Below are 24,321 nucleotides of genomic sequence, written 5' to 3' on the forward strand. Positions count from 1 at the left end.
CATTTGTAAAATGGAGAACTGTTTTAAGAAATGTTGCTATTAAGAGAGTCGAAGTACAAAATAGTTTCACTTGAAGGTAGCTATTCTGGGGTGAGTGTATCAGATTCTCCAAAGAGTTCTGAACCTAGAGAGTTTGCGAACAAACTTTTTGACATAGGTGTTTGGGAGCTATCGGTAAACCATCCTCACATTTAAGGAACGGCTCTGTAAAAGTAGGCTTCCACAGAAGTTGGGAGGCCCTGGGTTCACTAACTTGCTGGGTGGCGTGTTTTTTAAAAAAAGGTGATGGGCGGAGGCGATGGTGATCTGAGTTGGAAGCCGCAAGGTAGCCTGAGACAGCTTCAGCAGCGAGAATTAAGACGCTCTGATAAATACCGGTCAGCGCGGAGTCCCAGGAGGACTACATCTCCCAGAGTGCTTTGCGCACCAGGCTGCGCCCTACGCTAGAGAACGCGAGCCTTCTCGTTCCCCCAACCTCCAGTTACTGTGTCTCGCGAGAGGACGGGCCGCGCCAGCGGTAGCGATAGCGAGCAGTGGTGGTTGTGGTGGTGGTGGCGGCCGAGACGGCGGCGGCCATTTTGGTGAGGCCTCGGGAGCGGCGGCGGCGGCGGCGGTTCGCTGGGAATAGCGTCTCCTTTTTTTTTCCAACCCACGGCTGACATCTCTGTGCTGTGAGAAGAGGCAGCAGAGACTAGCGGTGGCAGGAGCCGCGGCCCCCAAGGGAATTTAAAGGCTGTGAAGGCGGCGGCCAAGAGGGGGCCCTCCCCCCTCCTCGGCGGGAGGGGGGTGGTGCACACGCCCCCGAGGACGCAGGTAAGGAGAGGGAGACAAGATGGCGGACGCTCCGCAGTTCCCCCTCCCGTGATGGGTGACTGCGCGCGCATCTTTCCGCCACCGCCTCCCTCCCACCTTCCCGGGGTGCTGCGCGCGCACCTTCAGCCGGGGCCCCGGGGCCGGTGCGCGAGGCTGTCGGCGCGCGCCCATAGAGACAGACTGAGGGGGCCAGTCCGGCCAGCACTGGGCCCCAGCGCGTCTCTTCTCCTCTCCCGCCCTTCTGCGCACGCGTGCCTGAGCGAACAAGCCCTGAGAGGACGGACCCAGGTGCGCTCCTGCCCGCCCACCAACCCTAGTGCCCCCTCAGGGGCGCGCGGGAAGAGGAAGGGGGGCGTGGGACGAGTGGTCGGGGCGCGAGACCACCATATCCAGTCATTGGATTAAGGCCTGGTGGCACGAACCCTCCCACCTCTTAGCTTTTCGCAGTCTATTGATTGGGGGGGGGGGGCTCCCTGACGGGCGTGGACCAGGGACTTTCCAGTCTTGCGACCCTTGTGTGCGTGGGTTTGGGTTCTGGCGGGAGCCCCCGGGCGGTGCGCGCTGCCGGCTCACTCCGCCTCCAGGCGCGCACGCGCGGGCCCCTCCCCCAGTCTGGCGCGCACGTTGGGTGGGGTGGGAGTCTAGGAGGGGGCGGGCCTATCGGTGCTAGTGGCAACTTGGGCAGAGGTCAGGGGTCACGCTGGGTCAGTCTTCTGGGAGGGGTTGGGAGACGGTAATGAACACTGGGGTCAAGAGTTCAGGCTTCTTGGAGTCTGGTTAACTTGGGTCCTGGGAATCTGTTGTGGAGGAGGAACTGAATCAAAGGAGGCACCATGGTTAAGGAATTTCCTTAAACACTAATGGGGATACACTTCCGGGCCTTTTGTGGGTTAACCTTGCCAGTTTCCGGAGCATGGTTCTTCATTGTGGGCCTTCCTCACTTCTTACTGCTCCTTAGTGCCTTGCTATAGTTCTTGGGTCTGGGGAAGTGTCTAATGGCCCAGGTGTGAGATTCAGGGTTTGTCCTAAATACTGAGTAGGTCTTATGACCAGCACGTTTGCTTGCTCTTACTGGGAATTCCATTCTTTTTCCTGGCTGTTCAGTCCACTGAAAAAACAAGTAGGCTGCTAGGCAGCCAGCATCCTTTTGAGCTTCTGAATGTGACAGCTAGTTTTGTTTGCTTTCATTCTGTGGTTGGAACCTTTTGCATTTAAGCTATTTTTAATTGTTATTTTTAATTTTTCATTAGTTGTTGATGAACCTTTATTTACTTATCTGTATGTGGTGCGAACCCAGTACCTCATGCATGGTAGGCAAATGCTCTACCACTGAACCACAATCCCAGCCCTACATTTAAGCCTTTTAACTTTTTTTTTTTTTTTTTTTTTTTTTTTTGCTTTTGCTTTACTACTTCCCTGTTCCTACTCCCCAGCCAGAATTTATTCCCTAAGGAATTCTGTTTTTATGAAACATAATTTGCTTTTGTTTTTCTAAAATGTGAGTTTTTCCTACTACTGTAAGAACTGATTTGGGTATATTTAAAAATCTCAAAAAGCTGGAATAAATAATAAGATTTTGGAGGAAGTTGGCAAATGTAAATTGTTTCCTCACTGCTGCTATTCTCCCCTTCTATTTTAGGTGTGATTCCCCTCAGTACGGCGGCACCGTGGAAGTGCAGACTTTCACAGGGGGTGTGGTCTCAGCTCACACAGGTGAGGGTTCAGATACCATTTTGTGCTGACCGGAAGAAATGTGTGAGATAACAAAAGAAATTATAGGTTAATGCTTGTGAATGCTTTGCTCTGAAGAACTATGGGAATATTTGCATGTGAATTTTCTTTAGAGTTTGATGATAGTTTGATGATAACAGCAGAACTGGGGCTATGGATAGAGGAAGATCTGGTCACCCAGTTCTATCAGTGAGAGTAGCAAGTTCTCCATGGTTTTGGCATGAGACAATTTGGATTTAATTTTCCGCTTCCTTAATGTATGACCTTATTCAAGTCATTTGATCTGTATCTTTGTTTCCTAATTTTTGAAATAGAGATAGGATTGAAATATAACTTCCATTTAGGTCAGGGATCTTTTCTCTATGACTTTGTTCTTAGTTCTTAGTGGACAGAAGGAAATACACATGGCACCTGATTCATAAGGGAGATTTGAAGATTTTAGAACACATTAAACATGCTTTTTAAAATATCTGACACATAAATAGTAAATGCTTAAGAAATATAAACTGTAAAGACTGTTTATTGTTAATGTTTTCTTAGCTTTTAAAAAAGGTTTTTAAAATTTCCTTATCTCTCTTTTACTCAACTTTAGGTGCTCCAGAGGCTGGTGGACCTGAGCGGAGACTGGGACGCCCTGGTGGGCCCCGGGCCCTGGAAGGTGGGTCCCGGTGGCCGGTGGCCCAGAATGAGGCCAGCTCCCAGCATGCCCTGCAGCCGGACGCCAGCCCCTCGGCGTGCAGCAGTGGTGATAACGACTCAGTCATTCTTCAGGCATCCAACAAGGAGCCTGGGAGTGGGACCATGCAGAGCAGCCCCTCCTCTGCTCATGCTCAGCTCCCAATCCTACAGACACAGGTTTGAAAGTGGAGAGGGTTCCTTTTCTGCTTCTGCTTTGTGGACTGCTGGCTTTGAGGCAGAAGAAATGTGGCAGAGCCTAGCTACCCAAATAGCTGAGTCTGGAGAATCTTTAGCGCTCACTCAGGTGGACTGGGCTGTAGTATGTCATCAATCCTGTTGGATACTCACATTCTAGTTGACATAAATGCAGTATTGATCTCCAAGAGTACAGAGCTCCTTGCTGCCTCAAAAAGGTTGAATTAGACCAGGTTGGAAATGGAGGTTGGGCCACGAGCTTCCAAGACTATGCTTTACCAATGATTTGACCTCTCTGGGAACTGGAAGAGAGTAAAGCTTTATGTATGGCATTCACTTTTTTAGGATAACAAAGGAATGTGTAGGGTAGGAAAAGAGCATTACCTTTTTTTTTCCCCCAATATTTTCTAGTTGTAGATGGACACAATACCTCCATTTTATCCATTTATTTCTACGTGGTGCTGAGGATTGAACCCAGTGCCACACACGTGATAGGCAAGTGCTCCACTACAACCCCATCCCCCAGGAGGCATTACTTTTGAAATTCACTAGTTCTCGGTTTATGAACAGGTTTTTGTTTGTTTGTTTTTTCCTTTTCTTTCTTTTGGTACCAGGGATTGAACCACTGGCATTTAACCACAGCCACATCCCCAGACCTTTTTTTTACATTTTATTTAGAGGTGGTCTTGTTAAGTTGCTGAGGCTGGCATTGAACTTGAAGTACTCCTGTCTCAGCCTCCTGAGTTGCTGGAATTACAGGCGTGTGCTACCATGCTCAACCCTTTTTTTTTTTCTTTTTTTTTCAACCAGTAGGTTTTTGATGTGTATGGATTTGGTATTTTTTTCGTTCTTTTAAATAACTTTATTTTTGTATATGGTGCTGCAGATTGAACCCAGTGCTTCACAGGTGCTAGGCAAGTGCTCTACAACTGAGCCACAATCCCAGTCTGGATTTGGTATTCTTTAGCATTTCTTTAGCAATTGGGAAAATGTGTCACTTAGCTGAGGTAAGAATTTGGTGTACTTTGAGGCTTGTGTGTTGGAGTGAAATTTTATGAGTTCCCTGAGAATTCATAATTTATGGAACTTTTATTTTCTACTTCTTGTGCATTACTTTGTAAAGTAATATGTGGATGTTTGATAGCAGTATCTATCTCCAGCCCCATTCAGTCCTTCATTCAATCCCCAGTGTGAAGAGTTTTAGGTGCTTTTTTCCTGGTGGCTCTTGAATTTAGTGGTAGGCCAGATTTTTTGCATAGGATTATAAAATTGCTACCACCATCTTGAGCTTTGTTAAACTTCATTTTAATTGTTTATTTTTAAATGAAATTGATATCTTATTCCAGAGTTTTGTATGAAAATAGGATGGAATAATATACTTAAAACACTTACCATGGTGCATTCATTTTCTTCATCATTTTTCCCTTTTCTAGATGGTGTCGGACGGCATGACAGGCAGCAATCCTGTGTCCCCTGCCTCATCTAGTTCCCCAGCCTCTAGTGGGGCAGGCGGCATCTCTCCCCAGCACATAGCTCAAGATTCTTCTCTGGATGGACCTCCAGGCCCCCCAGATGGTGCCACAGTGCCCTTGGAGGGGCTCAGTTTACCCCAGTCTGTTGACCTGGCTAACAAGGGCCCCAAGTGGGAAAAGAGCCATGCTGAAATCGCAGAGCAGGCTAAGCATGTATGTATTGGGAAGACTCACAAGAATTTTTGGGAGTCTTTTCTTAGTTTCCATGTCCCGTGGGTATATTATGTGTGTGTTTCTTGTCATTAGTTTAGTATGGGTTCTTTCTTTATATTATATTGAGCAAATTGCTTGAGCTTGAAATCTAAGCCACATTTTCCTTTTTTTGGAGATGGGTCCTCACTTTCTTGCTCATGCTGACCTTGAACTTGTGATTCCTCCTGCCTCAGCCTTCTCAATAGCTACAATTGCAGCCATGCACCCAGCTGTCTGTTGTGAGATTTACTGTGGAATTTTTCTTTTTCTTTTTTTTTTTTTTTTGTACTAGGGATTGAATCCAGGGGTGCTTAAACATGAGCCACATCACCAGACCTTTTTTTATATTTTATTTAGACATGAGATCTCACTGAATCACTTAGGGCCTCACTAAGTTTCTGAGGCAGGCTTCGAACTAGCAATCCTCTTGCCTCAGGCTCCTGAGTCACTGGGATTACAGGTATATGCAGCTGCACTCAGCTTCTTTCTTTTTTCTTCCTTCCTTCCTTCATTTTTGAGCAGAGCTGGGGATTGAGCCCAGGGTTTCATGAGTACTAGACAAGTACTCTACTACTCAGCTACACCCTAGCTCAGTCATGCGGTTTAAATAAAAGAAGGAGTTAGACACGAAAGTGCTTTGTAAATGGTGAGGCTCTTAAGATTCACTGATTTCTACTTATCGTTTCTGTATTGTTACCTGTTATATTTGTATGTGGTCCCTGGACTAACATCATTTGGGAATTTGTTAGAGATGCAAATTTTTTTTTCTTCCCCTACCTACCCATTTAAAACTCTTGGAGTAGGGCCCAGTAATCTGTTTTATAATGCTCTACAGTGATTCTGATGCATGCTCCAATATGAAAACTATTGGGGTAATATCCATATTTTTCTTGTTGGTTCCTTCACTATCAGGCCATTTATAAAGCTCTTTGTTTCATCTCTGACTGTTGTTTTATTTGATTTTATTAGTAGAATACAGAATTCAGCTGTTTGGAATTTTTTTAAGCCGCCTCTACTAAAACATATTTGAGGTGGTTTTATTCACTATCTTACTACAAATTTAATCAATATAGAAATTTTAGTAATGATGATTACCTCACTGTATTTCTGTTATACCTAACCACTGTTAATTTTTTCATGTGTAACTTTTCAAAGTATTTTTCACATTTACTTTTTTTTTTTTTTTTTTTTCTCCTTTAGTGGTGTTACAGATCAAACCCAGGGCCTTGCATGTGCTAGGCAATTGCTCTACTACTGAACTACATCGCCCCAGAATGAGTTATTTTTTTTTTTAGTCTTCAACGGACCTAATATTTACTTACACGTGGTGCTGAGAATTGAACCCAGGGCCTCACACATACTAGGCAGGTGCTCTACCACTAAGCCATAACCCCAGCCAGAATGAATGTTTTTAAATACAGAAACATGATTGTGTAAATTGGGCTGTATAGCATATTTTGAAGCTTAATACAACTTGAACATACCCTGAGGAAATAGAATTCTATAGTAATAAAGAGCCTTTGTATCTAGAGTTAAGAAGGAAGCAGCCAGGCATGGTCCTGCAGCCTGTAATCCCAGCTACTCAGGAGGCAGAAATGGGAGGATTGCAAGTTTGACGCTGGTTTCAGCAACTTTGACTCTTATCTCAAAAAAGAAAAAAGACTGGGAAGTGGGTATTTTTCAGTGGTCCCTGGATTCAATTTACAGTACCAAAAAAAGAGAAAGAGAGAGAAGGAAATATACTCTGTGCTTGGGATATGGTTTTTTTAGGTCTCACCTGTGTCCACAGAGTACGGAGATTGTGTGAAAGAATGGAAATCACATGAAATGTTGTCTGTAGTCCTTAGACTTATTTTTGGTTGCCAACTCTTCTTACTTTCTGGTTGTATGATTTCAGACAAATTAAAATCTTGCTGATCTTTTTTCCCCCTCATCTGAAGAGAAGATTGGTATATGGACAAAATATAAGCATAGCATACTCAGCCTAGTCAGTGCTCAGGATTTCAGCCATGGTAATGAGATGGCCTATATATCTAGGAGCTGTTGACCTAACTCTCCCTCCTTAGGAAGCTGAAATTGAGACTCGGATTGCTGAGCTGCGGAAAGAAGGTTTCTGGTCACTGAAGAGGTTGCCTAAGGTGCCAGAGCCCCCTCGCCCCAAAGGCCACTGGGACTATCTTTGTGAGGAGATGCAGTGGCTCTCTGCTGACTTTGCTCAGGAGCGCCGATGGAAACGGGGTGTGGCCCGTAAGGTATATCCTCAATGGCTTGTACCTTCCATTTATTCAGGTGTGCTTTTCCTTAATGGGTGGGTTAGTTGGAAGGAAACCAAACAGAATGGTGTAGACCTTTTTTTGTTGTTGTTGCTTGTAGAATTAAGAGGCAAGCCTCACATCCCATATTTCTTTTTTTTTTTTTTTTTGGTGCTGGGGATTGAACCCAGGGCCTTGTGCATGCGAGGCAAGCACTCTACCAACTGAGCTATATCCCCAGCCCCAATCCCATATTTCTTGACCTTTGATTTTGGTTGGGTGAGTATGGAGGTTTGGCTTTGAGTGTTATCTTTTTTTTTTTTTTTTTTTTTTAGTTGTTGATGAAACCTTTATTTTATTTATTTATTTATATGTGGTGCTGAGAATCAAACCTAGTACCTCACATGTGCTAGGCAAGCGCTCTACCACTGAGCTACAAACCAGCCCCTTTGAGTGTTTTCACTCTGGGTCTTTATTCTTAGGTGGTGCGCATGGTGATCCGGCACCACGAGGAGCAGCGGCAGAAAGAGGAACGGGCTCGGAGGGAAGAGCAGGCAAAGTTGCGCCGAATTGCTTCCACCATGGCCAAGGATGTCAGACAGTTCTGGAGCAACGTGGAGAAGGTAAGTGATGGGAATTGGAAAAAAGGAAATGGCCCTGGATCAGATTGAAGGATGGTAAGGTAATAGGAATGATGAAAACTTCTCCTTGAGGGAATGAATATTCTAATTTCAAGAAACTAATGACATTTCTCTTTGTGTGTTGGACCTTTCTGGCATTGAGTGCCGTGAAGAAGAAGGAACTATAATGGCAAAATAAGGTCCATGCCTCTGGGGATTGTTAATAGGACTCCTTGGCCCCTCTGGCCCATTTGTTCTTTGAAAGGCTTATAGTGTGCTATTACTTTCCTTTCCTCCTCCTCCTATTTTTTTTTTTTTTTTAAGATCTATGCTTGCCTTGCAAGCACAAGGCCCTGGGTTCAAATCCTCAGTACCGCAAGAAAAAAAAGATAAGCTCTAGCTAAGTTGCTGAGGCTGAGGCTGGCCTTGGCCTTGAATTTTGAATCCTCCTAGTATTTAGAATTACAGGCATGTACCACCACACTTGGCTAGCATGGTTTTTCTAAAATACATTTGTGTTATTTACTTGCTAATTTTGCTTGAATACCATTAAAATTCCTACTGCTTGTGTATTAAATTATAAATACTTCTCAAGTTCTATTTTCCCTCAATATCCACAGGGAATTGGTTCAAGAAATCCCTGGTGGGCACCAAAATCTGGAAATGCTCAAGTCCCATATGTAAAAGGCCATATAGTATTTGTATATAACCTACCTACATTTCATATCCATTAAAAAAAATCTTCAGGTTGCTTGTAATAACTAGTATAACATAAATGCTCCATAATTAGTCATTATAATGTATTCATAAATACTACATAAATAGTTGTTACGATATATCATTCAGAGAGTAGCAATGAGGACAGATGTACAAATTCAGATTTCAGTACTTGCCCAGTTTTGTTTAGATGGGGGTCTCACTATGTTGTACAGGGTGGTCTTGAACTTATGAGTCCATATGTTCCTTTCATCTCAGCCACCCAGGAGCTGGGACTACAGACATGTGCCATCATGTCTGACTGCAGTACCCCTACCACTGAGCTACATCCCCATTCCTTTATTTTCTATTTTAAGACAGGTTTCACTAAGTTGCTGAGGTTGGCCTAGAAGTTGCAATCCTCCTGCCTCAACCTCCCAAGTAGCTAGGATTTCAAGCATGCAACACCATGCCTGACTTTTTTTTTTTTTTCCCCCCTTTGGTGCTGGGGAATTGAACTTAAGGTTTTGGTTTTGTGCATGCTAAGTTCTTGCTCTGCTACTGAATTGTGCTTGTGGTTTTTTTGTTTTTTGTTTTTGTTTGTTTTTTTTTTTTCTCTTTCGGCAATCACCATTAATTATATTCTTACCTTATGCAAAATTATTTTGTAACACTTTTCAGAAACACATCTATTTCTAATTTTATCAATTTTTTTTCAACTCCAGTGAACAAGGACATAACATACAGATTTATTTTAAATAAGTTAAGAATCAGAATTAAACTGATAAATGAAGTCATCTGTTGAAAAAGTGTTATTTGACATCCATTTGGGAGAAATATTATCTCAAACTAAAAAAGCAGAATAATATCATTTGCCAGTATTTTAAAAAATCATGTCCAGATACAAATTAGTTTTAAAGTTCCTCTCTCACAGCATTGCAGAACTCACTCTGAAGGAGTTTACAAAGGACTCTTTGTAAAGCCTGAAGTTTCTGTGGTGGTACCTTTCCACTCCTTTGTAGTTTTTCCAACAATTCAGTTGCTCTACAGATATCCCTCTCCAGGCATACAGGTTCTCTCAGTGCCGCCATCTTCTCCCTTAGCAATACAGAATGACAGGAAGTGACCTGTGGTGCTTTTTTTGAATCTTTTTTCATGTGAGGTGAATGCACCTTCCTGGCCATTTTACACATGGTCTTTCTGCTGCTGGGAATGCTTTTCTCATTTGTACTTAGGTAACATCCACTTTTTTTTCCCCCTTTCCGTTCTATTCTGGGGATTGAACACAGGGCTTTTTGCATGCTGGGCATGTGCTCTATCACTGAGGTACCACAGCCCACATATTTTTTAAGATCCAGCTCCAGAGTCATCTGTAAATCATCCCAAGCTGATGAAGGCTAAATTCTTGTATTCGCTTTATTCCCTTTATGCTTTCCTTAGAAGCATCCTATTAAATCATAAGGGCCTTCAGGTTATTTAGGATTTTTTCTTGTTTTTGTTTTTTTGTGGTTTTAGGGGTCAAACACAGGGCTTTGTGCATCCTTGGCAAGTAGACTACCACTGAGTTATACATCTCAAACCTCCTAAAGGTTATTTAGTTCTTCTTGAGCAGTCAGTCTGGGATAGAGGATATTTTCCTACATTTTTAGGTAAAAGAGTATATACATGGTTATTTTGGTGAGCACTACCTTTCATGATGGTGGCAGGTGGTGCAATTCAAGCAGCAGTCCCGACTTGAGGAAAAGCGCAAAAAAGCCTTGGACCTCCACCTGGACTTCATTGTTGGGCAAACTGAAAAGTATTCAGACCTTCTGTCTCAGAGCCTCAACCAACCACTAGCCTCCAGCAAAGCTGGCTCTTCCCCTTGCCTTGGCTCTTCCTCAGCTGCCTCCAGTCCTCCACCCGCTGCCTCCCGGCTGGATGATGAAGGTGTGTGTTCTCTTTGGCCCTGTTACTCTTCGCTTCATACCCTTTCCAGAGCTGAAAAACCCACCCTGTGGCTTGCAGGGCCCGTGGACTTTGTGACCTTGTTCTCCTGCTATAGATGGGGACTTCCAACCCCAAGAGGAGGAGGAGGAAGATGATGAGGAGACCATTGAGGTTGAAGAACAACAGGAAGGCAATGATGCAGAGACCCAGAGGCGTGAGATTGAGCTGCTTCGACGTGAGGGAGAACTGCCACTGGAAGAGCTGCTCCGTTCCCTCCCCCCTCAACTGCTGGGAGGGTCTTCTAGCCCCTTTCAAACACCCTCCTCTCATGATAGTGACACACGAGATGGGCCTGAAGAAAGTATTGAAGAGGAACCTTCTCAGGTGTTGGAGGTATAGGCACAGGAGGTGAAAGGGAGGGTTCAAAGTAGAAGCAGAGGGAAGGGTTCAGGTCTGAGTCCTGGGCTGTGAGGTTGGTTGTGTTTTCAAGAGTCTTTCCTGGTTAAAGACAGTTGAGTTCTCATTTAGGGATGACTGGAGAAGAATCTGGGTTTTTAGCAAGTTTTAGTCTACAATTGGCAGTTTCTATGCTATGGTGAAAAGAGTTTAAATTATAGTGTGATGTTATTTTGGCCATTCCTTGCCACTTCTGAGAAATGAGCATAATACTTTCTAGTTTGTAAGTTGAGTGTTGGGATGGTCATCTTGAAGTCTTTTCTGGACCTGTGTGCCTGTGTGCTGTGCTTGTCCATATGTCCATTTGTTGGGAGCTGTTATTTCCTAGCACTTTCACAGATCCTCCCCTAGCAGTGGGGCCAGGATTTGGTAGCTGGTGCTGAGAGAAAACCCTTGATTGCATCCTTGCCCCTGGTACTGTAGCAGTGGCAGCTGTTACTCTTTGGAACACGGATCATTTTGTGATGTCTTACTCAACATTGTGCCTTCCTCTTGCTCCTCTAACCTCAGGTCCTCCTTTTCATCCACTCAGGTGAAGCCCCCGCCTTCCTCTGTCACACAGCACAACAAACAGTCTTGGCATCCTGATGAAGATGATGAAGAGTTTACTGCTAATGAAGACGAAGGTCAGAGGCCTGTTCTCTTTATCCTGTTGCCCCTTACCCCTTGAATTAATTGTTTGGACCTAACCTTTCAGGCTTTTTCACTTTTTCTCTTGAACTCTTGTGTCTCTTTCTTGATCCTGCTTCATTTTGTCTCCTAGCGGAGGATGAAGAGGACACTATAGCCGCTGAGGAGCAGTTGGAAGGGGAGGTGGATCATGCCATGGAGCTGAGCGAGTTGGCTCGAGAAGGTGATAGTCCCCAGATAACTTACTGAGCATCCACTTGAAGTAGTGTGTCTAGAATAGAGAGATGAATAAGATACTTTCTATTTCTCTGGTATAAGTCCAGGCCTAATGGTAAAAGTAGACTTATAAAGGAATTATGAAGTAGAAAGTGATGAATACTTATGATGGAGGTTTGGAATTTGATATTAGAGTTCACTGGAGGGAAGAGCTACTTTAAGAGGATATTAGCTGGCCTGGAGTTGTAGCTCAGTGGTAGAGTGCTTGCCTAGCATTTGTGAGGAAGTGGGTTTGATTATTAGCACCTCATATAAATAAAGATCCATTGACAATGAAAAAAAAAAAAAAAAAAAAAAATATATATATATATATAGGAAAAAAAAAAAGGATATTGGCAATATTTGACCTGAGCTTTGAAAGGAAGGTTTACCAGATTGATAACATTCTTCCCAGAAGAAGGGAGCACCACTGTTGGTGTAGCACAGGTTGGACTTGGCTTTGGTAGCTGGTACTGTTAAGTACACAATAGTTTTCCCTTAGTCTTGAGCCTGGTAATATCTACAGAGATTTAGGCAAAATGAATTGGTAACACTCGAACCCTTTTTCCCTTCCCCTCAAAACAACCAGAAACATACACTTCTTTTTTCCCACCAGGTGAGCTGTCCATGGAGGAGCTATTGCAGCAGTATGCAGGAGCCTATGCCTCTGATGCCTCTGCTCCAGGCTCTGGGAGTAGTGAAGAAGATGATGAGGAGGAGGTGGAGGCTAACAGCTCTGACTGTGAACCAGAGGGTGTAACAGAAGCTGAAGAAGCTCCTCAAGAGGATAGTAGCAGTCAGTCAGGTGAAGGTGTGGTCATGAGGCAGGAACTAGGGAGGGCAGGTGTTGGCAGTTATAGTGAGCACTAACTTAAGCCTTGGTCTGGTGATTTAGACTCCCCTGAGGAGCAGAGTGAGGATGAGGAAGATGAGCATTCAGAGGAGGAAGATACAAGTGGGAGTTCAGAATCAGAGGAATCGGAATCTGATGAGTCTGAAGATGCTGGATCACAGAGCCAAGCAGATGAAGAAGAGGAAGAAGATGATGATTTTGGGGTTGAATACTTGCTTGCCCGTGATGAAGAGCAGAGTGAGGCAGATGGAGGCAGTGGGCCTCCTACCCCAGGGCCCACTACCACTCTAGGCCCTAAGAAAGAAATTACTGACATTGCTGCTGCAGCTGAAAGTCTACAGCCCAAGGGTTACACCTTGGCCACCACCCAGGTATCACCAGGCCCATGTTCTGCTTTCTCATATCTTGACTGTGGTTTTCCAATAATAAATTTCTCACTTTGACCATGATGATTCTTTTTGTTTCCCCTCCCTCTCAGGTAAAGACACCTATCCCCTTGCTCCTGCGGGGCCAACTCCGGGAGTACCAACATATTGGGCTTGACTGGCTGGTTACTATGTATGAGAAGAAACTTAATGGCATTCTTGCAGATGAGATGGGACTGGGGAAGACCATCCAGACCATCTCCTTGCTTGCCCACTTGGCCTGTGAAAAAGGTAAATAGCAGGTCCCTCTTTGGGCCCTCTTAGCCAACTTAGAGTTTATTTGGTGGTGACTGGACCTGAAGGATGGTGAAGTACTTATTTTCTTAATAATGTCTTTGTAGCTTCCTTAACTCTGGTTGATAACCCTGTAGGGAGAATGGTGTGGGTTCTAGGATTCCTAGGAAGGGGTATTAGGAGAGGGTGGTCAGGGTTATACCTAAGGAACCAGAACTGCAAACTTACATGTCCTTACTATGTCTTAATTCTTTTTCTAAACAGGTAACTGGGGGCCCCACTTGATCATTGTTCCTACCAGTGTGATGTTGAACTGGGAGATGGAGTTGAAACGCTGGTGCCCCAGCTTTAAAATCCTTACTTACTACGGAGCCCAGAAAGAAAGGAAGCTCAAGCGGCAGGTTCGATCCTCCATGTGGTTACTGTCTTGCATTGATGCTTCCTACAATGTTGGTCCTTTCCTCAGATAAAGTTTTTCTCTCTTCCTGTTGTTCAGTTTTCTTTCAACCTGATTTCTATCCCTTGAGGACCTTAGCATGTCGTCCTTTACCCTCTTTATTTTCTTTTCATCCCACTATCGACTGCTTTTCTCTTTGATCCCTCAGGGCTGGACCAAGCCCAATGCCTTCCATGTGTGTATCACATCTTACAAGCTGGTGCTGCAGGACCACCAGGCCTTCCGCCGCAAGAACTGGCGCTATCTTATTCTGGATGAGGCTCAAAATATCAAGAACTTCAAGTCCCAGCGCTGGCAGTCACTGCTGAACTTCAATAGGTACAGATTTGAGATGGGCATTGATGAGAGGGTTGGCTTGGCCTGAAGGGTGAAATACTGGGTTGAGGAGTATGTTAAGGATGCTTAGAGGTTGGGACTTTGCTGACCATTCTTCTGATTCCCTTTGTCTCTTTGCAGCCAGAGGCGCCTACTCCTTACAGGAACACCTTTGCAGAATAGCCTCATGGAGCTGTGGTCCTTGATGCACTTTTTGATGCCCCATGTCTTCCAGTCTCATCGTGAATTCAAGGAATGGTTCTCTAACCCCCTAACTGGCATGATTGAGGGCAGCCAAGAGTATAATGAAGGTCTAGTCAAACGCCTCCACAAGGTAGGGCCTGCAGTAGGGTCAAGGGTATGGGGTATGGTGAAGAGCTAAGGACAATAACCAGAAAACACTGGGGGAGAGGGGAATCCATACTAGACTGAACTTGGTTGTCAAACTCTTAATATGATAGTGACTCATTCATTCAAATAAATGACCTCACTTGAGTCATCATTCTATTGGTTTTGAGTGGGGGTGTTTTTGTCCTTATTTTCCTTGAGTGAAATGATGCGGTTAATCAGGCCCATGCTTGGATTTCTCTACCTGGGTTTCTTCACCTGAGTGTTTGGTGTTCTTTCATTCTTGTTTTCATATTTATTCACTCACATTTTCTTTCTTGGTCTGTTGTTTGTGGTTCCTTCTCCTCTTCCCACCTTGTCAACCATGTCTTTCAACATTCTGATCCTTTTCTTTTCAGTCTATATATTTTATATGCATTACCATTCCCAAGACTATGTGATCATAATTCTTCTGACACCTTGGGTTTCTAGATCACTTGACCTGAATTTTGTTTTCTACATTTATTTAAAAGTTCCTCTCTTTTTTGGGGGAGGGTATTTTGGTGCTGGGGAGTAAACTGAAGGTTTTGTGCATATGAGTCAGATACTCTACCCTAAAAGTTTCTCTTTAATTCATTCTTTTCTTAGTCAAGTCAAATATCTGTGGTCTTACACCTGTTATTTCTTAGCCAAATATTTCTTAATAATTCTTTGGTCAGTCACATCATTGTTTTATAAAACCAAGCTACAAATCAAGAAATCTTGGGCTGGATTCAATCCTCAGTACCACATAAAAATAATAAAATAAAGGTCCATTGGCAACCAAAAAAATGAAAATAAAAAAAAGTCTTCCTAAGTATTACACTTAATTCATTTTCCTCCCTTCCTTTACTTATTCATATCACTAGACATGGAAGATTGTGTCCTTTACTAGCTTTTATATACTTATATTAAAGATTTTTCTTTTTGGGAGCTGGGGTTGTAGCTTAGTGGTAGAGTACTTGCCTGTCATGTGTGATGCCCTGGGTTCGATCCTCAGCACCACATATAAATAAATAAAATAAAGGTCCATTGACAACTTAAAAAATATTACTAAAACAATTTTCTTTTTCTATTCTGTGCAAGCTATGCTTTATTGAACTTGGTGCCTGATGCATGCTAACTACATTTTGCCACTGAACTATGTCTCAGCCCTAAGACCACAGTATTCTCAACTTCTCTCCTGGGTTTATTTTTGTAGTCTTGTAAGCTTATAGTCACTCCTTGAAATGTAGTTTTGAGTCATCTCTTGTACAGGTTTGGTTTGTTCTCGCTGCTTCCTGTTTATCTTTGTTTTGGTATGGTTATCTTTGTCTCCTTCAGTGGATAGTGAGTTCTGTGAGAAGAGGGCTTACTTCTAATTTATCCTTATCTGATTGGTATCTGGCACGCTGCATGACTCCATGATAGGTAGTTGGTTAAGTCAGTACTCACCTGGCATGGGGCCAAGACCCAGCTAGAGGGGCTAGGCTGGGGCTTAGTGCCCCTGTTCTCCTGTCAGCCTCCTGCTTACTTGCTTTAGGTTTTACGGCCTTTTTTGCTGCGCCGAGTTAAGGTGGATGTTGAGAAGCAGATGCCTAAAAAGTATGAGCATGTTATCCGCTGCCGGCTCTCCAAGCGCCAGCGCTGTCTCTATGATGACTTCATGGCACAGACCACGTAAGGAAGGACTAAGGGTGAGCCCTGGGACCCTGGAGTGCAGATGGCTGTCAGAATGTCCTGTTTATTTTTCTTTTATCCAGAACTAAGGAGACGCTAGCCACAGGCCATTTCATGAGCGTCATCAACATTTTGATGCAACTGCGAAAAGTCTGCAATCATCCAAATCTGTTTGACCCGCGACCTGTTACCTCCCCCTTCATAACCCCAGGTATCTGCTTCAGCACCGCCTCTCTGGTGCTAAGGGCCACTGATGTCCACCCACTCCAGGTAAGTAGTTGTCCCCCCAAGGTAATTGGCCCTTAGAATCTCATACCTTTCTTCTTTGGGGTCTGACCTTTTGTATTCTTCCTAATTTCTTCATTTCATCTCCTTTCATTTGTTATCCTTGCTTCATTGTTTTCTAGGCATGTGACTTTTTGTAAATTTATTAATAACCTCTTTGTCTAGTATTTCTTAACTCTTCAAAACAAGGATTATAAGGCCTATGTTGCAGTGTGTTTGAGAATTGAGTTAATATTTTTACAAGTGCTAAGATCTATAGGCCTGGCATACTTACAGATATTGTGTAAATGTTTTATTTTTCCTACTTCTTTCCCACTTTTGACCCAATTCACCCCCCTCCAATTTTTTTGTTGTTACAATGAAATACATTTAACAATTTATTTCTTTTACCCCCTTTTTTCCCCCCAGTGCTGGGGATTGAACCCAGGGCCTTGTGCTTTCAAGGCAAGCACTCTACCAACTGAGCTATATCCCCAGCCCATATTTTACCGTTTTAAGTGATACGTTTCAGTGGCATTCAGTACAATTACATTGTTGTGCAGCTATCACCACCATCCATTTCTAGAAATTGTTTCATTTTTCCAAACTGAAATACTCCATACCCATTAAACAATAACAGTCCCTTTTCTCTTTCCAGCCTCTAGCATCCACCGTTCTATTCTCTCTTTCTGTGAATTTGACTAGTCAGGGTACCTGATAGAATTGGCAGCCATAAAGTACTCATTCTTTTGGGAGTGGTTTGTTTTACTTGGCATGACATCTTTAAGGTTCATCCATGTTGCAGCATGTGTGAAAATTTTCTTCCTTTTTTTAAGACTACATAATATTCCATGTGTGGATATACTATGTTATATTTATCTGTTTGTCAATGAACACTTGGGTTGTTTGAACCTTTTAACTGTTGTGAATAATGCTGCTATGATTGTGGGTATACCAGTTCCTGCTTTCAGTTTTTAGGGGGTGCATATGACCAAAATGCATATTTTGCATTTTGGTATCATAGTACCAAATTACTGTATTATATGGTAATTCTTATTTCTGATTTTTTTGAGGAATACCCTTACTGTTTTTCCATAGCAACTAGACATTTTACATTCCCACCTGTGGTGTACAAGAGTTCTAATTTCACTGAGCATGGTGGTGCATGCCTGCAATCCCAGCAGCAAGATCCTGTCTCTAAATTAAAAAAAAAAAAAAAAAAAGCTCCGGATGTGGCCCAGTGGTTAATGTACCTATGGGTTCAATTCCTAGTACCAAAAAAAAAAGTTCTAATTTTGCCACGTTTTCCAAAGAATATTTTGTTTTGTTTTTAGTTGTAGAGAACACAATACTTCATTTCACTTATTTTTATGTGGTGCTGAGGATCTAACCCAGTGCCTCACAGGTGCTAGGCAAGCACTTTACGACTGAACTACAACCCCAGCCCCAAAGGATATTTTTTGATAGTGACCATATTAGTGTGTGAGAAGTAGTATTTTATGGTGGGGTTTTGGGATTTTTTTTTGGGGGGGGGGGTACCAGGGATTGAACTCAGGGGCAGTTGACCACTGAGCCACATCACCAGCCCTGTTTTGTATTTTATTTAGAGACAGGGTCTCACTGAGTTGCTTAGCGCCTTGCTTTTGCTGAGGCTGGTTTTGAACTCCGGGATCCTCCTGCCTCAGCTTCTCAAGCCACTGGAATTACAGGCATGCACCACTGTGCCCGGCTCATTGTGGTTTTGATTAGCATTTCCCTGATGATGATTGGTGTTCAGTATCTTTTCTTGTATTTATTGGCCATGTGTATTTCTTTGGAGAAATGTCTGTTCAAGACCTTCACTGATTTTTTTCAAACCAGGTTATTTTTGTTGTTGTGTTACTGTTCTTTGTATACTTTGGAAATTAACTCAGTTTGAATGTATGATTTGCAGATATCTTATCTCACTCCATGGATTGCCTTTTCATTCTGTTGATGGCATCCACCAATGTACAAAAGTTTTACATTTTGATATAGTCTACTTTATTAGTTTATTCTTTTATTGCATGTGCTTTTGGTGTCATATCCAAGAAATCATTGCCAAATTGGTCCCTTTGACACCATGCTTTGTGTTCCTTCTTGTGGCAGCGGATAGATATGGGTCGATTTGACCTTATTGGCTTGGAGGGTCGTGTTTCTCGATATGAGGCTGATACATTTCTGCCTCGGCACCGTCTCTCTCGCCGGGTACTGCTAGAAGTGGCCACTGCTCCTGACCCTCCACCCCGGCCCAAGCCAGTCAAGATGAAGGTTAACAGGTACCAGGAATAAGGGGATGGGTTCTTAGAAAAAGTAACTACAGCTGACTGGAGGGGATTGGGGTAGAAAAGAAGTGTTAGAAGCTAGGCTAGAATGTTTATGTGGGAAAGGTGCAAAGTTTTATGGAGGGATTGGGGAAGAAAATAACTAGAAGGGGATTCTGGGGGTGGTTCCTACGTTTGTTACTGATTTTTTTGTTTGCCTTCTCTCTTTGCTTGGTGCTTTCTGATCATCTTGGATTTCTTTCTCTTGTTCTCCTTTGGGTCTCTTTTTTTCCCTCTTTGCTCTTATAATCTTTCTGCCTCATCTTTCTTTCTTTTGCTATTCCTTTTTCCCTCTCTACCCACCCCCTTGATTTTTCCTCATAGGATGCTGCAGCCAGTGCCCAAGCAAGAAGCCCGCACAGTGGTGGTGGTGAACAGCCCACGGACACCCCTTGGCCCTGTCCCAGTCCGACCCCCTCCAGGCCCTGAGTTCTCAGCCCAGCCTCCCCCTGGCCCAACCCCCCCAGTACTGCCAGCACCACTGATGATGTCAGCCTCACCTGCTGGACCCCCGCTTGTTCCTGCATCCCGACCCCCTGGACCTGTTCTTTTGCCTCCCCTGCAGCCAAACAGTGGTCCTCTCCCCCAGGGTGAGTTGAAAGGGAGCCAAGGGTTATGAGTGGAGTGGTACTTCAGGAAGATTGTTCAGACTAGGGACTAATGAAATGAGTTTGAGTACCTGATTGGAAAGCAGGGGGTGTGGTGTTTCATAGGCGAGAAGGGGAAATAATGGAGGCTTCTGGGACCAGGTTAATGCTTTAGTCAGGATTTATCTGACAGGTGTTTGGTTTGTATCTACAGTTTTGCCATCCCCCTTGGGAGTCCTGAGTGGGACCTCACGGCCTCCCACACCAACCCTATCCCTGAAGCCGGCCCCACCTGCCCCAGTTCGCCTGAGCCCAGTCCCACCCCCAGGCTCCTCCAGCCTGTTGAAGCCCCTTACAGTGCCACCAGGCTACACCTTCTCTCCTGCTGCTGCCACAACCACCTCTACCACTACAGCAACTGCTACTACCACAGCAGTGCCAGCTCCAACTCCTGCACCACAGCGCCTGATCCTGTCTCCTGATATGCAGGCCCGTCTGCCCTGTAAGTACCCAGGGCTCTGTGGTTGAGGGACTTGAGATCAAAGGTTTATATTTGAGGGAACAGGAGAATAAAAGGGACATAAGTTGTGAAGTTTTAGGCAACTAATATATATTAGGTGTTTTTGTCACTACTGATAAATTATAATTAAGATCCCTCAAGGAGTTTAGTCTGGTTGAGAAAGTGACCCATGGGTTGGTAAATAGTGATAAGCCTCCCGATAAAGTAGTTGTGGGGCCAGTGATACAGGATAAAGTAGTTGTGGGGCCAGTGATACAGCTCATTGATATAGTACTTGACTGTCGTGCTTAAGGCACAGTGCCCTGGAGTAATCCACAGTACTGCAAAACGAAAAGCAAAAAACAACAAAAACTAAGGGTTAAAGGACACAATCAATTCAGTCTGATAGCTGAACATTGGAGAATGTAAAGAAGATTACTAACTAAACAGGTGGACTTGGAAGGATCAGTACCTCAAAAACTGAAAGGCTGTGTGTGGGGGCTTTGTTGAGACATGGCAAATTATGGAGAAACTAGAGACTTGTTTGTGTTCTTCAGAAGGTTCTGAGAAATGATGTTGAACAGTATGACCCTGTGAACAATATGACCTTCTCTTGTTTGTAGCAGGTGAAGTGGTCAGCATTGGGCAGTTGGCTTCACTGGCGCAACGTCCAGTGGCAAGTGCTGGGGGAAGCAAACCTCTCACCTTCCAAATCCAGGGCAACAAACTGACTTTGACTGGTGCCCAGGTGCGCCAGCTTGCTGTGGGGCAGCCCCGCCCGCTGCAAAGTAGGTAAAACCCACCCCCTGTCCTGCCCTTTTCCTTCTCTTCTCTGTCCCCTTGTTTTTGTGGCTCTTTTTAGATGTCAGCCTTTGTGTTTCTTTTTTTAGCTTTTAGTTGGTGGGGCCAAGGGGAATGGTTGGAAAAGGGATCTTTTTATTAAAAATAGTGAAAAGGTCCTTCTAGAGATATAATTCCCTGTGTTTTCCCTTTCTTGCTCTTGCCTTGGCCTCCTTTGGCTGATAGCTGCTTCTCTCTCTCTCTCTTTTCCCTCAACCCAGGGAATGTGGTGCACCTGGTGTCAGCAGGGGGGCAGCACCACCTCATCAGCCAGCCTGCCCATGTGGCCCTCATCCAGGCCGTGGCCCCGACCCCTGGCCCCACCCCTGTCTCTGTGCTGCCTTCTTCGACCCCCAGCACCACCCCTGCCCCCACTGGCCTCAGCCTTCCGCTTGCTGCTAACCAGGGTGAGGCTCCTGGCCTTCTTACTTAGTCCTTGCTAGCCTTGGTCCTTCTAGGCATGTCCTGGGCTACTGTCTGTCCAACCTTCCCTTGTCGTTTTCCCTTGCCAGCATCTCCAATATCTGTCTGCCACCTGCCACCACTTTTTCCATCCTTTGGGTCTCTTGCTTTTTTTCTACCTTCCTCTCAATGTAGCTTCCTTTTGCAGTGCCACCATCCATGGTGAATAATACAGGCGTGGTGAAGATTGTGGTGAGACAGGCCCCTCGGGATGGACTGACTCCTGTTCCACCATTGGCACCAGCACCCAGACCTCCAAGTTCTGGGCTTCAAGCTGCGTTGACTCCACGCTCCACTTTAAGCCCTGGACGGCTACCCACACCTACTCTGGGTACTGCCCGGGCTCCCATACCTGCGCCCACTCTGGTGAGGCCCCTTCTCAAGCTGGTCCACAGTCCTTCACCTGATGTCAGTGGTGAGTCCAGATTGGCTGATGCCATGAATTTTTGCCAGAAATAGAGATGAGGTGGGGTGATCCTGAAGATTTCTTTGTCATAACAGAGCCCCTTGTTATCAGCATGCTGTCTTAAGTTGCACATAATTTGCCCAAACCCTAACCTAATTCCAAGATAAATTTATTGGAATCTTGAAGGAGAAGGAAATGATCAGTTGTCCTGTTCTGTTAGTATTTTGGTGTCATATTGTATAAGTGATTCCTTTCTAGAACTTAGGTTAAGTTTGGGGTGAGAGAAAGTGGGTAGTAAAAGGATCCAGAAAATAATTCTGGAGTTAACTTGTCCTCTGTCTCCACAGCTTCAGCACCCGGAGCTGCTCCCATGACCATCTCTTCTTCTCTCCATGTGCCATCCTCACTCCCTGGGCCAGCCTCTTCTCCGATGCCAATTCCCAATTCCTCTCCCCTTGCTAGTCCTGTGCCCTCTACAGTCTCAGTTCCACTGTCATCTTCACTCCCCATCTCAGTCCCTACCACGCTTCCCGCCCCAGCCTCAACTCCACTAACCATCCCCATCTCAGCCCCCTTGCCTGTTTCGGCTTCAGGCCCAGCTCTATTGACCAATGTGACTCCAACACTGGCACCTGTTGTTTCAGTGTCTCCTGGACCTCCCTCTTTGGCACCAGCTGGGGCTTCCCCAACTGCATCAGCCTTGACTCTAGGTTTGGCTACAACTCCAGCCCTGTCCCCACCTCAGACACCTGGCCACCCTTTGTTGTTGGCTCCCACCTCTTCACATGTTCCAGGGTTAAACTCAACCGTGGCCCCAGCATGTTCACCTGTCCTGGTACCAGCTTCAGCTCTGGCCAATCCCTTTTCAGCAGCACCAAATCCAGCTCCTGCTCAGGCTTCCCTTCTGGCTCCAGCACCTTCTGCATCTCAGGCTTTAGCCACCTCTCTAGCTCCTATGGTGGCTCCACAGACAGCAATCCTGGGTCCTCCAGCTCCTCTGGCTCCTCTTCCAGTACTGGCTCCATCACAGACTTCAGTTCCAGTTATGGCTTCATCACCAACAGCAGGAGCCCCGTTAGTCTCATCCTCACTGGTGCCCACTCCACCTTCTGTGTTGGTTTCATCATCAACTCAAACTATGGTACCAGCTCCCGTTCCATCACCTCTCTCAAGCCTGGCTTCTACGCAGACACTGGCTCTAGCCCCAGCTTTAGCATCCACTCTTGGTGGCTCGTCTCCATCTCAGACACACTCTTTAGGAACAGGGAACCTTCAGGGGCCCTTTCCAGCCCAGACTTTGTCATTGACTCCAGCATCATCCCTGGTACCTACTCCATCCCAGACACTGCCTTTGGCACCAGGAACACCACTGGGTCCAACTCAGACACTGTCTCTGGCTCCAGCTTCTCCGATGGGCCCGGTCCCAGCTCACACGCTGACTTTGGCTCCAGCAACATCATCTGCTTCACTCCTGGCCCCAGCTTCAGTGCAGACACTGACTTTGAGCCCTGCCCCAGTTCCTGTGCCCACCCTGGGTCCGGCTGCAGCTCAGACCCTGGCACTGGCCCCAGCCTCAACACAGGCCCCAGCTTCCCAGGCATCTTCCCTTGTGGTTTCGGCATCTGGTGCCGCTTCCCTGCCTGTCTCCATGGTAAACCGGCTGCCTGTTCCCAAGGATGAGCCTGACACACTGACATTGCGCTCTGGTCCCCCCAGCCCTCCCTCCACTGCTACCTCGTTCGGTGGCCCCCGACCTCGACGCCAGCCCCCCCCACCACCTCGTTCCCCTTTCTATCTGGTAAGTTTACCTCCCCAGAGGAACAGAAATACAAAATTGGGTTTATTTGAAGTATTAGTAATTCGAACAGAATAACGTCACTTTTAACCTGGTAAATTACAAAGCCTAGTGTTAGCAAGTGCTCAACTGAAATTTGGACAAGTCCCTTCTTGGGTGTGTATAACCTTATCTGTAAAGTGGGAATGTTAATTCATGTCCTGCCATTTTCAGGGGTAAGAACCAGGGGGTTGGGGTTTGGTTGTTGATTGCTTGTTTGTTTTCTTTGTTTTTTGGAGCTGGGGGATTGAATCCAAGGCCTCATGCATGGTAAGCATGCACTGTGCCACTGAGCTCTACCCCTACCCTCCAAATGTGCTTTATTTATTTTTATTTTTTTGTGGGAGGGTCTCACTGCATTGCCTAGGCTGGCCTTGAACTCCTGGACTGAAGAGATCCCTCTTCCTTGGTTTCCTTAGTAACTGGGACTACAGGTGCACACTTACCACACTTGTCTCTTTGAATATACCTCTCTCCCCTCCCATACTGGGGATTGTACCCAAGTCACCTCATGCATGTTAGGCAAGCCCTCTCCTGGGCTGGGGATGTAGCTCAGCAGTAGTACACTTGACTAGCATGCATGAGGCCTTGAATTCAGTCCCCAGCATCATCCCTGGTACCTACTCCAGCCCAGACAAAAACAAAACAAAGCAAGCACCTATAACTTGAGCTACATCACCCTAGCCCTTTTTATATTTGGAGACAAGGTCTTTCTGAGTTGCCTAGGTTGGCCTGGCCTCCCGCATCAGCCTTGAGTAGCTGGAATTATAGGCATGTGTCACCGTGCGTGATCTCTTCG

The 24,321-nt window shown here is 45.1% G+C and overlaps 1 protein-coding gene across 4 annotated transcripts in view; it reads left to right on the forward strand.

Annotated features, from left to right (window-relative positions):
- Positions 1–744: 744 nt before the first annotated feature.
- Positions 745–24,321, forward strand: part of SRCAP (Snf2 related CREBBP activator protein) — a 36,749-nt gene continuing 13,172 nt past the window's right edge. The window contains exons 1-25 of one of the 4 annotated variants that reach the window (XM_079120922.1): positions 745–813; positions 2,453–2,526; positions 3,137–3,399; positions 4,851–5,102; positions 7,208–7,393; positions 7,876–8,016; positions 10,416–10,638; positions 10,754–11,031; positions 11,627–11,720; positions 11,858–11,947; positions 12,596–12,790; positions 12,875–13,203; positions 13,311–13,488; positions 13,756–13,892; positions 14,097–14,266; positions 14,405–14,597; positions 16,152–16,288; positions 16,372–16,558; positions 18,680–18,849; positions 19,219–19,484; positions 19,696–19,983; positions 20,604–20,768; positions 21,042–21,227; positions 21,431–21,697; positions 22,036–23,486. In XM_079120922.1, the coding sequence (XP_078977048.1) occupies positions 3,346–3,399; positions 4,851–5,102; positions 7,208–7,393; positions 7,876–8,016; positions 10,416–10,638; positions 10,754–11,031; positions 11,627–11,720; positions 11,858–11,947; positions 12,596–12,790; positions 12,875–13,203; positions 13,311–13,488; positions 13,756–13,892; positions 14,097–14,266; positions 14,405–14,597; positions 16,152–16,288; positions 16,372–16,558; positions 18,680–18,849; positions 19,219–19,484; positions 19,696–19,983; positions 20,604–20,768; positions 21,042–21,227; positions 21,431–21,697; positions 22,036–23,486 (5,637 nt within the window). In that variant the 5' untranslated portion in view covers positions 745–813; positions 2,453–2,526; positions 3,137–3,345. Of the gene's footprint in view, positions 814–2,452; positions 2,527–3,136; positions 3,400–4,850; positions 5,103–7,207; positions 7,394–7,875; positions 8,017–10,415; positions 10,639–10,753; positions 11,032–11,626; positions 11,721–11,857; positions 11,948–12,595; positions 12,791–12,874; positions 13,204–13,310; positions 13,489–13,755; positions 13,893–14,096; positions 14,267–14,404; positions 14,598–16,151; positions 16,289–16,371; positions 16,559–18,679; positions 18,850–19,218; positions 19,485–19,695; positions 19,984–20,603; positions 20,769–21,041; positions 21,228–21,430; positions 21,698–22,035; positions 23,487–24,321 lie in introns of those variants that run through there. The other 3 variants (XM_079120923.1, XM_079120920.1, XM_079120921.1) reach the window with 3 other exon arrangements.

Source organism: Sciurus vulgaris, assembly GCF_902686455.1.
Source record: "Sciurus vulgaris genome assembly, chromosome: 18".
NCBI lineage: Eukaryota > Metazoa > Chordata > Mammalia > Rodentia > Sciuridae > Sciurus > Sciurus vulgaris.